The sequence below is a fragment of the Gorilla gorilla genome, chromosome 15 (assembly GCF_029281585.2).
Source record: "Gorilla gorilla gorilla isolate KB3781 chromosome 15, NHGRI_mGorGor1-v2.1_pri, whole genome shotgun sequence".
NCBI lineage: Eukaryota > Metazoa > Chordata > Mammalia > Primates > Hominidae > Gorilla > Gorilla gorilla.
The window spans coordinates 120,764,045-120,779,125 of NC_073239.2; the positions used below are offsets into that span (position 1 = coordinate 120,764,045).

Genomic DNA, 15,081 nt, shown 5'->3' on the forward strand with positions numbered 1-15,081 from the left:
AGATAAAACTTTGTGAGCTACACAATCTAAGCACAGATTCAAGGTGTAAGTGATTGTAATTTACTGTTCCATTCCTAGGTAAGTTCTAGATTTGCATAAAGAAAATCCTGCCATTCATAGAAATATAACGCACATTATGCTGCTGACTTTTTTCTTTTCTTTTTTTTTTTTTTAAGAGATGGGGTCTCACTCTGCCACCCAGGCTAAAGTGCAGTGATATGATCATAGCTCACTGTAGCCTTGAACTTCTGGGCTCAAGGGATCCTCCTGCCTCAGCCTACTGTAGCTGGGACTACAGGCGCACACAATCACGCCTGGCTCTAGCTTTGTCTTATTTAACAAACATCAAAGGCAAAAACAGAAACGGTCTCATCTTAGTTGAAAATGAAATCTGTTTGTGCTTAGCTCAAGTTCATATCAGAACTAAGTATCTGTAGAGCAAAAAACAACGACAAGTTAAACATTAAAGAAGTAAATTTCAGCTGGGAGCAGTGGCTCACGCCTATAATCCCAGCACTTTGGGAGGCCAAGGCGGGCAGATCATGGGGTCAGGAATTCGAGACCAGCCTGGCCAACATGGTGAAATCCCGTCTCTACTAAAAATACAAAACTTAGCCAGGCGTGGTGGCACACGCCTATAATCCCAGCTACTCGGGAGGCTGAGGTAGGAGAATAGCTTGAACCCACGAGGTGGAGGTTGTAGTGAGCCGAGATCCTGCCACTGCACTCCAGCCTCGGACAGAGCAAGACTCCGTCTCAAAACAAACAAACAAACAAAATATACATATAGAAGTGAATTTCATTCCATATTTTTAGTTTTGAAAGCAGCATGTTTTTATATACACATATGCCTATAAAAAGATCTGTAAAAGCAAGTGTATTGGCCTTTTCTAACTGCAAGGCCTATATTAGCTAAATCATGTTTCTCAGTTTCGCACAAAATTGTGTCTTAGGCCACATTTTTATTCACATTGCTTTGGCTTATCATTTAGTAGCTTTATTTTTAGTTGTTTTACTAATCAACATTGTCAGTAAATTTTCATTTTTTTTACATTAAAATCAACTTTTAAACTTTTACATTAAAATCAATTTACAACCTATATTTAAATATACCAAGTCTGAACATAACCTAATAAAAATTAAAACCCATTTTGTCTTAAGCCAGTTATTTAACAGAAATTTATTGTTTCCCTCTATTCATTGTGTGTGTGTGTGTGTGTGTGTGTGTATATATATATATATATATATTTTTTTTTTTTTTTTTTTTAAAAGACAGGGTCACACTCTGTCCTCTGTCACCCAGGCTGGAGCACTGAAGTGCAGTGGTGTGATTAAGCGATCGTCCCACCTCAACCTCTCAAGTAGCTGGGACTACAGGCATGTGCCACCATGCCCAGCTAATTTTTGTATTTTTTGTAGAGATGGGGTTTGGCCACATTGCCAAGGTTGGTCTCGAAGTTCTGGGCTCAAGCAATCTGCCCGCCTTGGCCTCAAGTGCTGGGATTACAGCTGTGAGCTACTGCACCTGGCAAAATTTTGAGAAGATTAATTCCAAGAAAGCTTCGCCATATTTTTTTAAGAAAGTTTAACTGAACATAATTTTTGTTTTAAAGTAGAAAAAACACAACCCGATCAACATGACAAGACCCTGTCTCTACAAAAAATAAATAAATAAAAGGATTGTCCGGGCACTGTGCAGTTTGCCTGTGCTCCCAGGTACTTGTGAAGCTGAGATGGAAGGATCCCTTGAGCCCAGGAGTTTAAGGCTGCAGTGAGCTATGATCATACCACTTCACTCCAACCTGGGCAACTGAGCAAGACTCTGTCTCAAAAAAAAGAAAAAGAGGCTGGGTGCAGTGGCTCACACCTGTAATCCCAGCACTTTGGGAGGCCGAGGCAGGCGGATCATGAGGTCAGGAGTTTGAGACCAGCCTGGCCAATATGGCGAAACCTCGTCTCTACTAAAAAATGCAAAAAATTAGCTGGGCATGGTGGCGCATGCCTGTAGTCCCAGCTACTCGGGGAGGCTGAGGCAGGAGAATCACTGGAACCTGGGAGGCAGAGGTTGCAGTCAACTGAAAATGCGCCACTGCACTCCAGCTTGGGTGACAGGGCGAGACTCTGTCATAGAAAAGGGGAAGGGAAGGAAGGGGAGGGGAGGGAAGGCAATGGGAGGGGAGGGGAGGGGAGGGAAAGGAGGGGAAGGGAAGAGAAGGGAGAGAAGGGAAGAAAAGGGAAGAGAAGTGAGGAAAGGAAAGAAAAGGAAAAAACACTACTGATCTGGTTAGGTTTTATGTCCCCACCCAAATCTCATCTTGAATTGTAATCCCCATAATCCCCACATGTCAAGGGAGAGACCAGATGGAGGTCACTGAATCATGGAGGTGGTTTCTCATGATAGTGAGTGAGTTCTCATGAAAACTGATGGTTTTAGAAGGGGCTCTTCCCCCTTCACTTGACATTTCTCCTTCCTGCCACCTGGTGGAGGAGCTGCCTTGCTTTCCCTTCGCCTTCTGCCATGATTGTAAGTTTCCTGAGGCCTCCCCAGCCTTGCAGAACTGTGAGTAAATTAAACCTTTTTCCTTTATAAATTATCCCATCTCTGGCAGTTCTTTATAGCAGTATGAAAATGGACTAACTACCCTATACATATCATGTAATATAAAATATACCTAATCAGCATCTTGTATAATGGAAATCTATTTAAGACTTTTAGGAACTTTAAATAAGGTTAAAAAACCTCAAGTAGGAAACTTAACAAAAGATAAAAATGGAAGGTTTTATCTACCTTACTGACTGCCATTAGAACTGACACCTGTGTGGGGAAGGGAACCACACAGAGTAGCTAATGACCTGGCCAAATTAACAGACTGTTACAGGCTGAACTGTGTCCCTGCTAAATTCATCTGTTGTAGTCCTGACCTCAAGTACCTCGAAATTTAACTGTATTTGGAGATAGGACTTTTAAAGAGGCAAGAAGATAAAATGAAGTCATCAAAGTGGCCCCTAATCCAATATGACTAGTGTCCTTACAAGACAAGGAGGTTTGTCCACAGACAGGCATGGAGGGAAGAAAAGAAAACCATCTACAAGTCAAAGAGAGAGAGAGTCTTCAGGATAAACCAAGCCTGCTGACACCTTCATCTCAGACTTCTGGCCTCCATCACTGTGAGAAAATAAATTATTGTTGTTTAAGCCACCCAGTCTGTGGCACTTTGTTACGGCAGCCTTAGCAAAATAATGCACAGATCCACAGTGAAATAGCTCTACTGGAAAGCACTGATAATTACTATTGAAGGATTCTATCTATGACATACTGATCATACTAATGTCAGCAGTTATGGGGGCAGTAATTTGTTTTTTGTTTTTTTTTTTTTTTTTTGAGATGAAGTTTCACTCTTGTTGCCCAGGCTGGAGTGCAGTGGCACAATCTCGGCTCACTGCAACCTCCGCCTCCCAGGTTCAAGCGATTCTCCTGCCTCAGCCTCCTGAGTAGCAGGGATTACAGGTGCCCACCACCATGCCCAGCTAATTTTTTGTTTTTTTAGTAGAGACAGGGTTTCACCATGTTGGCCAGGCTGGTCTCAAACTCCTGACCTCAGGTGATCCACCCACCTTGGCCTCCCAAAGCATTGGGATTACAAGAGTGAGCCACAGTGCCCGGCCAGGTGCAATAAGTTTTATGTGAGGGTTCTCTGAAACCTAAAAAAAAAAAATCTCTGTAAGGGTTCCTCTAGGTAAAAGGACTGAGAAAGGCTGTTACAGTGCTTGCCCTCTCCCTTTGATGGCATCCACTGGAAGTTACCTTCTCTTCTTCCTAGATCCAGCTTCGTTGGCCATTTTACTTACTAATCTGTGTTTACTAAGTGCCTTCTATGAACACTAGGCTGGACACTGGGGATGTAATGGTGAGCAACAGACAAGTTCTCGCCTTCAGGAATTTTAGTCCAACAAGATAGACATAAAAACTACTACTACATTATGTTTGTTTGTTTTTGAGACAGTCTCGCTCTGTCGCCCAGGCTGGAGTGCAGTGGCACACTCTTGGCTCACTGCAACCTCCGCTTCCGGGTTTCAAGGGATTCTCCTGCCTCCCAAGAAGCTGGGACTATAGGCGTGTGCCACCATGCCTGCCTAATTTTTGTATTTTTAGTAGAGATGGGGTTTTGACGTGCTGGCCAGGCTGGTCTCCAACTCCTGGCCTCAAGTGATCCACCCGCCTTGGCCTCCTAAAGGGCTGGGATTAGAGGCAAGAGCCACCGTGCCCGACCTGTATCATGTTTTGATAAATACAACAACAGTATTAGAGCATAGGGACACTAACACCCTTTGAGATTCATGGAAGGGATGAGAGGCAAAGAATAAATAGATGTTAGCCAAGCTCCTAGGGATTGTTCTAGACAACGAAGGAGCATGTACAAAAGCCACAGTAAATGTACTGTGCTGTGACTCTGTGCTCCAGGGTGGTAGTCCTCATCCTTGAGGAGGTAAAACTAAGTTATGATTTGAGATGGGCTGGGAGACAAGGATGGCACCAACTGAGTGACTCATATGAGAGAGATAAGCATTCTCAACAGGCCATAGACCATTTAGGGCTATAATACTTGTGTAAAAATTTTATTCCTTTACAATGGGAAGGCAGATAAGGAATTAGAATTGATAACAAGTAACAGAGAACAAAAGCACTAAGAGGCTAGAGAAGAAAAAAAACAAGGGAATGAATGATCAGGCTCTAACACTGCTCCCCTTAAAAACGTTAATTACAATTACTTAACTGCCTGCTTCCTGTAGCTGTCATTAGGCTAACAATTGAGGGCCTGTCCTTTTACTTCTAATTTAGTAATAGTCCAGTGTTTATCAAAGTCAAGTTTCTCTCCATGTATCCTTAAAATTCTTTACTCTGAATTCTAAGTAAAAAGCACAAGACCTTGCAAAAAAAATTGTAATTTTTATACCTATAAGGGACTTGTATCTAGAATACATAAAGAACTTTTACAATTAAGTAACAAAAAGACAAATAACCCATTTTTAAAATGGGCAATGGGGTGGGGCGCAGTGGTTCACACCTGTAATCCCAGCACTTTGGGAGGCCCAGGCAGGTGGATCACTTGAGCCCAGGAGTTTGAGACCACCCTGGGCAACATGGCAAAACCCTGTTTCTACAAAAATTAGCCGGGCATGGTGGTGCATGCCTGTAGTCCCAGCTACACAAGAGGCTGAGGTGGGAGCACTGCTTGAGCCCAGAAGATAGAGGTTGCAGTGAGCCAGGATTGGGCCACTGTTCTCCAGCCTGGGCAACAGAGAAAGACACTGTCTCAAAAATAAATAAATAAATAAATAAATAGGCAAAGGAACTGAATAGACATTTCTCCAGAGAAGATATACAAACGGCCAATATGCACATGAAAAGATTTTCACCATCATTAGTCATTAGGGAAATGCAAATCACAATCACAATAAGACATATCTTCACAACTACTAGGATGGCTAAACTCAAGCAGACAGTATCAAGTGTTGATGAGAATGTGCAGAAATTCTCCACATCGTATACTGCTGCAGGGAATGTAAAATGAAGCAATTGCATTAGAAAACAGTCTGGTGGTTCTTGAAAAGGTTAAACACAGAATTACCATATGACCCAGAGATTCCTAGGTTTATACCTAAGAGATATGAAAATATATGTCCACACAAAAACTTGTACATTGCCAGGTGCAGTGGCTCATGCCTGTAATCCAAGCACTTTGGGAGGCCATGGTGGGTGGATTGCCTGAGCTCAGGAGTTCAAGACCAGCCTGGGCAACACGGCGAAACCCCGATTCTACTAAAAGTACAAAAAATTAGCCAGGCGTGGTGGTGCGCACCTATAGCCCCAGCTACTGGGAGGCGGAGGCACAAGAATCGTTTGAACCCAGGAGGTGGAGGTTGCAGTGAACCAAGAGCATGCCACTGCACTCCAGCCTGTGGGAGAGAGCAAGACTCCATGTCGGAAAACAAAAAACAAAAACAGTTTGTACATGAAAGTTCATAGGAGCATTATTCATAATAGCCAAAAAAAAAAAAAAGAGAGACAGCCCAAACATCTATCACTCTGGCCTGGGAGACAGAGTGAGATCCTGTCTCAAAAAAAAAAAAAAAGTATACAAAAAAGCATTTTGTAAAACTCAGTCCTGTACAATATAATTACATTTATTTTAATTACTCAGTTCTTTATTACCACAGATAACTAAGAACTAGAAGCAATATTTTCCATTTGATAAATACTAAATTATATGTATTTAGTTACCTTGTTTCCCCATCTTTATCAGAAAAAAAGCAAATCTATCACAAGCTTAGCTAAAAGATGGTGATTTGATTTTATCAATGTAACAATCTTTACAGGACCTAATACATACCATTTCCCCTCCACACTTCAGCTAAATGGCAGCTGCCTTCTCCAGGTTCCTTGCAAAATTCTACAACATCTCGACAGGTTGTTTCCGGTGTTATAGGAACTTCTGTTAAAATCTGTTCATTGTTGCTCAAGAAAACGGTTAATATCATCTGTAAGAGAAAAGAGTAAAGCTGTAATTTAGATTCCTTATCACAAACAGATTAATCTGTAAATTTAAAGTGATCCCTCTACCCATCCCCCGCCCCCAAAATGCCTACAGGATTATTTTCTGGAAATAATAATAGATAAGCTGATTCTAAAGTTCATGTAGAAAGATGAAAAAGACAAGTCAGGAAAATTCCAAATGAGGAGAGTAATAGAAAAGAAAGAGCACTACCAGATCATTATAAAGCCTCAAAACAACAAGGCAGCAGTAGATATATATATAGATCAATGGGGCAAAGTCATACCCCAGAAATAGACCCAATTACCTATGAAAAAAATGGCAAATGATGAGGGAGGTATCTCAAAAATCAAGGAGGGAAAACGACTATACAATGAGTGATGTTTGAGCAAAATATATCCATCTGGAAAAAAATGGTTTCATACCATATATCGTACACTAGCAGAAGTTCCTAACAGATCAAATATTTAGATACAAACCCTAAAACCATAAAAAGTCCAGAATAAAACCTGGGTAAATTCCCTTTTATAGCTTTGGAATAAAGGTGCTGTTTCAAACTATGACTCAAAAATCAGACACTATTTTTAAAAAGACTGATACTCAAGTACATTAAATATAATAATCTCTTTTTTTTTTTTTTTTTGAGATGGAGTCTCGCTCTGTCGCCCAGGCTGGAGTGCAGTGGCGCCATCTCGGCTCACTGCAAGCTCCGCCTCCCGGGTTCACGCCATTCTCTTGCCTCAGCCTCCAGAGTAGCTGGGACTACAGGCGCCCGCCACCACGCCCGGCTAATTTTTTGTTTTTTTAGTAGATATGGGGTTTCACCGTGTTAGCCAGGATGGTCTCAATCTCCCGACCTCGTGATCCGCCCGTCTCGGCCTCCCAAAGTGCTGGGATTACAGGTGTGAGCCACCACACCCGGCCAAGAATCTCCTATAATCCAGAAAAACAAGGTAGGGGAAAATATTTGCAACTCGTATTACAAATACAAAGCTAATCCCCTCAATACATAAAGCGCTCCTAAAAAATGATAACAGAAAGACCAAAAATCCAATTCCTTAAAAGAAATTAGCCAGGAAAGTGTATTAATATATCACAGTAAAAGAAAAATAAATGACCCTTAAACATACATTATAGTGTATTTGAAAAAATAAAAATTGTCTAGCCTTACTTTATTTTATTTTTTTGAGACAGGGTCTCACTCCGTCACCCAGGCTGGAGTGCAGTGGTGTGATCTCAGCTCACTGCAACTTCTGCCTCCTAGACTCCAGAGATCCTCCTGCCTCAGCCTCCCAAGTAGCTGTGACTACAGGCATGTGCCACCATGTTCAGTTAATTTTTGTATTTTCTGTAGAGACAGGGTATTGCCATGCTGCCCAGGCTGGTCTCAAACTCCTGAGTTCAAGCAATCCTCTCGCCTTGGCCTCCCAAAGTGCTGGGATTACAAATGTGAGCCACTACACCTGGTGTTTTTTTGTTTGTTTGTTTGTTTGTTTTTCTTGAGACAGAGTCCCACTCTGTCGCCCAGGCTGGAATGCAATGTCGCGATCTTGGTTCACTGCAACCTCTGCCTCCCCGGTTCAAGCAATTTCCCTGCCTTGGCCTTCTGAGTAGCTGGGATTACAGGCGCATATCACCACGCCCAGCTAATTTTATTTTATTTTATTTATTTTTTTGAGATGGAGTCTCGCTCTGTCACCCAGGCTGGAGTGCAGTGGCGCAATCTCGGCTCTCTGCAAGCTCTGCCTCTTGGGTTCACGCCATTCTCCTGCCTCAGCCTCCCGAGTAGCTGGGACTACAGGCGCCCGCCACTACGCCCGGCTAATTTTTTGTATTTTCAGTAGAGACGGGGTTTCACCGTGTTAGCCAGGCTGGTCTTGAACTCCTGACCTCATGATCCGCCCTCCTTGGCCTCCCAAAATGCTGGGATTACAGGCGTCAGCCATTGCGCCCAGCGTTATTTTGTATTTTTAGTAGACACAGGGTTTCGCCACATTGACCAGGCTGATCTGGAACTCCTGACCTCAAGTAATCCGCCTGCCTTGGCCTCCCAAAGTGCTGGGATTATAGGCGTGAGCCACTGTGCCGGGTTTTTTTTTTTTTTTAAATTTCAAAAAAATACTAACACTTTGATCTAGCATCTTAAGACATCATATTGGAAGGAAATTTTTTTCCCCCTTTTCCTCAGTGGAACAGTGAAAGAGATACTTTAAAAACAATACACCTAAAGTAAAAATTAGGCCAGGCATGGTGGCTCACATCTATAATCCCAGATTTGGGAGGCCAAGGTGGGTGGATCACCTGAGGTCAGGAGTCCAAGACCAGCCTGGCCAACTTGGTGAAACCCCAACTCTGATAAAAAAGAAATACAAAAATTAGCCAGGCACGGTGGCACGCACTGCACTCCAGCCTGGGCGACAGAGCAAGACTCTATCTCAAAAATAAATAAATAAATAAATAAAAATAAAGGAATAAAGTAAAATTTAAACCAAAGATTTTCTTTAATCAGAAGGTATTATAAAACATTTATGTCTAATCTTTGACAAAAGGTCAGAAACAGGCCAGAAATGGTGGCTCATGACGGTGGTCTCAGCTGGAGGCTGAGGTGGGAGGATCACTTGATCCCAGGAATTTGAAGCTGCAGTGCAGCTTACAATCACGCCACTGCACTCTAGCCTGGGCAACAGAGCCAGACCTTAAAATCTCTGCATTCGAGTAAGCATATGATTTTAGTTTGTTGTTAAGATTTTTTTTTCATCCAGGCACAGTCACTTACGCCTATAATCCCAGCACTCTGGGAGGCCAAGGTGGGCGGACTACTTGAGATCAGGAGTTTGAGACCAGCCTGGCCAACATGGCAAAACACTGTCTCTACTAAAAATACAAAAAATTAGCCAGGCGTGGTGGCCCGCGCCTCTAGTCCCAGCTACTCAGGAGGCTGAGGCATGAGAATCACTTGAACCCCGGGGGGCAGAGGTTGCAATGAGCCAAGATTGCACCATTCACTCCAGCCTGGGCAACACAGCAAGACTCTGTCTCAAAAAAAAAAACAAAAACAAAAAAAAGATTTTTTTTCTTACAAGCGCCCTAAATTCCTACATTCTGAAATTAAGCATCTTTACATCTATGGTCAGATTTTATGTAACCAAAATTGATAACAGCTTTGAACTGGTTTCCTTGCCACTAATCTCCCCCGACTCTAACTCCTCACCGTTACCATTTCATTTTTTTTTTTTTCTTTTTTTGAGACGGAGTTTCACTCTTGTTGCCCAGGTTGGAATGCAATGGCGTGAACTCGGCTCACTGCAACCTCCGTCTCCTGGGTCCAAGCGATTCTCCTGCCTCAGCCTCCCGAGTAGCTGGGATTACAAGCGTGCACCAACACACCCAGCTAATTCTGTATTTTTAGTAGAGACAGTGTTTCTCCACGTTGATCAGGCTGCTCTTGAACTCCCGACCTCAGGTGATCTACCCACCTTGGCCTCCCAAAGTGCTGGGATTACAGACGTGAGCCAACACGTCTGGCCTACCATTTCATTTTCTAAAAGTCAAATAAAGTTATTCCCTTGCATAAAATATTTAAGAGCTCCCCACTGCCCAACACCAGCCCTTCCCAAAACACCTTCTCTGGTATATAAGCAGGAAATAGGTTTCTTAACTGAGCACTCCTTAAGAGTCTAATGTAATGATCATATATATTTCTTTTTTTCCCTCCAGGGAATCTCATGAGGCTTGGATTTCTATAAAATATACTCTGAGAAAACCTTCCAGGTTCTAAGTCTCTCCAAGCACTAAACCTCCCTCCATCAGCATCAATGGAGTTCTCTCTGGCAGCCGTCCCTCTGCCCAAGTACCCTTCCTGTTTGCCTGTAAATTCCTATTCACAATTCAAAACTCAGCTCCTAACTACCATTTTTGCAAAAACATCCCTTTACCGCCTCCGCTCACCAGGGAGGCCACATGCTCCTTCCTTTACGATCCAGTGGCTCTTCACACAGATCTCTATTGAATCACCTCAATGACTCCCTCCCTTTATAGACTCTGCACTCTTCCAAGCACTTCACTTTTGAGTCTTTAATTTCCCATTGCTGAGTCAGGACCTGACGCATAGGAGGCACACTAAAATCTAGTCAACTCTATGAATGACACACAAATATAGAACCCCCACCATGCCCTAAGTTGAGAAAAAATATATACACACACAATTGAAGTAAGATATATCCAGTCTGCTCAATAAACAAGCATCATCCCTCTTCCCTGAGCACATTTCTATTTTACAATAAATTTTTTAAAAATTAAGTAACAGTTACCTCTGCTCACTAACCTGTAAGAAGAATTTATAAAAACTGGGGATTTTTGTATACTGAAATAAGTAGCCTGGAATCTATAGAATTTGGAATAAAACAGGTAATTACTGGATCCAGCTCTAACAAGGCCAAGACTAATACTTTAACAGTTTCATCAGAAACAACTGGAATATAGTTTTATTCTTACTTATACACATTTATTCTACAGTTGCAATGGTAAATATTTTCCAATGTGACTTCATAATCTATGCTCTTAAAGATCTAGTAATATCGGGAGGCTGAGGCAGGACAATGGCGTGAACCCAGGAGGCGGAGCTTGCAGTGAGCCGAGATAGCACCACTGCAGTCAGACCTGGGCAAAAGAGTGAGACTCTGTCTCAAAAACAACAACAACAACAAAAAGATCTAATAATAAATTTTCCCAAATCATGCTTTATAAATTGAAGCTTCAAATGAGTAAAAAAAATTTTTTTTTACTACCTTCCCTTATATGCTATTCCTACAGTTCACTAGCAACAAGCAGAATGCCGTTTCACTCAGTACTTCGGGATCGGTTTTTCTTCCTTGTTCCTTACCCTTCTACCCACTAAGGCATCCCACGGTTTGCTCTCAACGCTCTGAGCTAGCAAAACATTTGCACAATCATTGCCTCATGAATATAGCACGCGTAAAGCAGTATCCTTAGGCACTCACAGAGGCACAGCTTGTGCTTACTTGCTCTGAAAAGCGGAATTCTTTATGAAGGCATTGTCAGAATGAAGGATGGTATGGCAGCATTTTGGGGTACTTTCTGAATTACCAAGACTCTTCAGCTCATGAGTAAGTTCAATGTGATGAGGGAGGGGGAGAGGCACGATGACAGCTTGTAAATCTGGATATTTTTAAAAGCAAAGAACACCCAAATAACTTATCCAAAAGTCACTAAACATTATTTCAATTTCTTGTGTTCCATTTTTTCACTCGCAATAACCCTGTCTTTCCTAATTTTAGCAAAATTCATTTTCCCTAATCTCTATTATTCAAGCTAATTTCATTATAATCATGGCAGACTTTAAAGCTTTCTAGAGAAATTAAGCTGGTTTTGACCTGGATGGTACACATTTCCCTAAAGCATCACCGAAAACTGAAGCTGAAAAGCCGTGTGACTGCTAATGTTATTCTAGTAAGATTTCTTCAGCTTAAACATGACTAAAGAAGCTCCAAAACAAATATATTGTATTGATTCTAGATGCACTTGCTTGTATTTTAATAACATCTTTGAAATCATAGTACACCTCACGATGGCATGACACAATTTAATGGGTAGCATATTTTTTTCTTTAATAGTATGTACAAAACAGATGAAATTCAGTAGGATTAAGGAAACTAAATGAAAAAAGAAAACAAGTTAATAGGTTTATCCTTCCTAAATGATTAATATGTTAAAAATAAAAGATTTGGGGCCGGGCGCGGTGGCTCACACCTGTAATCCCAGCACTTTGGGAGGCCGAGGCAGGCGGATCACCGGGACAGGAGATCAAGACCATCCTGGCTAACACAGTGAAACCCTGTCTCTATTAAAAATACAAAAAATTAGCCGGACATGGTGGTGGGCACCTGTAGTCCCAGCTACTCGGGAGGCTGAGGCAGGAGAATGCTGTGAACCTGGGAGGCGGAGCTTGCAGGGAGCCGAGATAGCACCACTGCACTCCAGCCTGGGCAACAAGTGAGACTCCGTCTCAAAAATAAATAAATAAATAAATAAATAAATAAATAAATAAATAAATAAAATAAAAGATTTGGTTAGCTACAGTTAGGAAAACAAAAATTTCTAATTGTGTGCTGTAACAAATATAGCATGTAATGACAAGATGCCCTACTTATGCCTTTCCTCAAACTGCTTCTCTGCCCTGATGAATCACACAACAAATCCTGCCCCTTTCTGCTCACTGACAGTACTCTCTACCCATCCTGACCTGACCTGAGAAAGACTGGAACCAATGTCTGCCCATCTTGACCCAACCTCAGATAAAGCCTCCTCTTCTCCCCTGCTGTAACAGACTGTGACTATTTATAGTACAACTTTCTTACATTACATTATCAATAGTTTTCTTGACTACATCCTCTACTGGAACAGTATCTGTGACTCATTACCTGGTCTTGAAATCATCTAAGTGTGTCTTAACTTGCTCCATTTTTTTTTTCATTCAAAAAAGTTGGAAAAGATCATACTAGACCATAAGGACAATACTTGTGTTCTCCAGCTCGGTGCCTGGACACACAGTGGTGCTCAAGAAATGCAGGCTGAGGCAGGCAGAAAACTGACAACCATTATTAAGTAGCTTAAGACGTCATCTTACCCTTGCTTTCAGGAACATCTGAACTAAGAAAATCAACTGAAATCAAATAATCACTAATTTAAGTAATCCACACAGATATTTTAACGTTTTTACAAACTTGGTATTTAAACTATTTTCTTGGCAATCCAAGGAAATCAAAGCAAAACACAAATTGAGGATGTATAAGCTATTAAAAAACAGGAATTAGCTGGGCATGGTGACTCAAGCCTGTAATCTCAACACTGAGGGAGGCAGAGGCAGGAGGATCGCTTAGGCCCAGGAATTTGAGACCAGCGTGGGCAACATACTGAGACCCCATCTCTACTAAAAACTAAATAAATGAATAAACAACTAGCTGGGCATCATGGTATGTGTCTGTAGTCCCACCTACTCAGGACACTGAGGTAGAGGATCACATGAGCCCAGGAGTTCAATGCTGCAGTGAGCTATGATCATACCACTATACTACAGCCTGGGTGATAGAGTGAGATCCCATCTCTAAGGAAAAAAAAAAATCTAAACAGGAATTATCCTGTAATCAAAGAGACAGACAATCACAAGCATTGACAAGGATGTGGAGAAACTGAAACCTTCATATATTGGTGATGAAGATGTAAAATGGTACAGCTATTTTGTATAACAGTTCAGCTGAAGTGCAGTGGCTCAATCTCAGCTCACTGCAACCTCCGCCTCCCAGGTTCAACTGATTCTCCTGCTTCAGCCTCCCAAGTAGCTGGGATTATAGGCACACGCTACCACGCCTGGCTAATTTTTTTATTTTTAGTAGAGATGGGGTTTCACCATGTTGGCCAGGCTGGTCTCGAACTCCTGAGCTCACGTGATCTGCCCGCCTCGGCCTCTCAAAGTGCTGGGATTACAGGCGTGAGCCACTATGCCCGGCCTAAAAAATTTTAAACACAGATTTGCCATATGGCCCAGCAATTCCACTCCTAGGTACCTACCCTGGGGAAATAAAAATATATGTCCACACCAAGTCTTGTATGCAAATGTTCATAGCTGCACTGTTCATAGTAGCCAAAAAGAAGAAACAAGACCAGGAACGGTGGCTCATGCCTGTAATCCTAGAACTTTGGGATGCCAAGGGTGGCAGATTGCTTGAGCTCAAGAGTTCAAGACCAGCCTGGGAAACATAACAAAACCCCGCCTCTACAAAAAATTTAAAAAGTAGCTGGGCATGGTGGCACACGCCTATAGTCCCAGCTACTCAGGAAGCCTAGGTGTGAGGATTGCTTGAGCTCAGGAGGTCAAAGCTGCAGGGAACTGTGATCATGCCACTGCACTCCAGCTTGAGTGACAGAGCGAGATGCTGTCTCAAAAAAAAAAAAAAAAAAAAAAAGGAAGAAGGAAGGAAAGAAGGAAGGAAGGAAGGAGAGAGAAAAGGAAAGACAAGACAAAACCAAAATCTCCATTAACAGATAATTATGCAATATCATACAATGGAATATTATTCAGCAATAAAAGTAACAAAGTATTGACACATGCTACAACATGGATGAACTTTGAAAATACTAAGCTAAGTGAAAGAGGCCAGACACAAAAGACCACATGTTATATGATTCCATTTATATGAAATGCCCAAAACAGTCAAATCCATAGAGAAAGAAAGATGTGTGGTTGCCTAGGAGTGGGGATGGGAATGAGGAGTGATGGCAAATAGGCACAAACTTTGTTTTGGTATGACAGTAATGTTCTAAAATTAGATTGTGGTGATGGCTGTACAACTATGTAAATTTACTAAAGATCACTGAATGTTCACTTAAAATAGGTAAACTTTACGGCACATAAATTATAACACAATGAAGCTGTTTTTAAAAAGTAGGATATACAAAACTTCTAGAAAAGGAATTCAGAAACTTGATTTACATGGTACAAAGAACCCTG

The 15,081-nt window shown here is 41.8% G+C and overlaps 1 protein-coding gene and 1 non-coding gene across 6 annotated transcripts in view; both read right to left on the reverse strand.

The window, feature by feature from the left end:
• The window catches only part of PPP1R13B (protein phosphatase 1 regulatory subunit 13B), a 113,584-nt gene that overhangs the window by 57,036 nt on the left and 41,467 nt on the right, over positions 1-15,081 (reverse strand). For all 5 annotated transcript variants that reach the window (XM_055361674.2, XM_004055747.5, XM_055361677.2 and 2 more), the window contains exon 2: positions 6,393-6,540. In XM_055361674.2, coding sequence (XP_055217649.2) covers positions 6,393-6,540 — 148 coding nt within the window. The remainder of the gene's footprint in view (positions 1-6,392; positions 6,541-15,081) is intronic.
• Positions 6,294-6,370, reverse strand: LOC115930697 (small nucleolar RNA SNORD51). Its single transcript, XR_004067313.1, has one exon. It is a non-coding gene; the product is annotated as a small nucleolar RNA SNORD51 (small nucleolar RNA).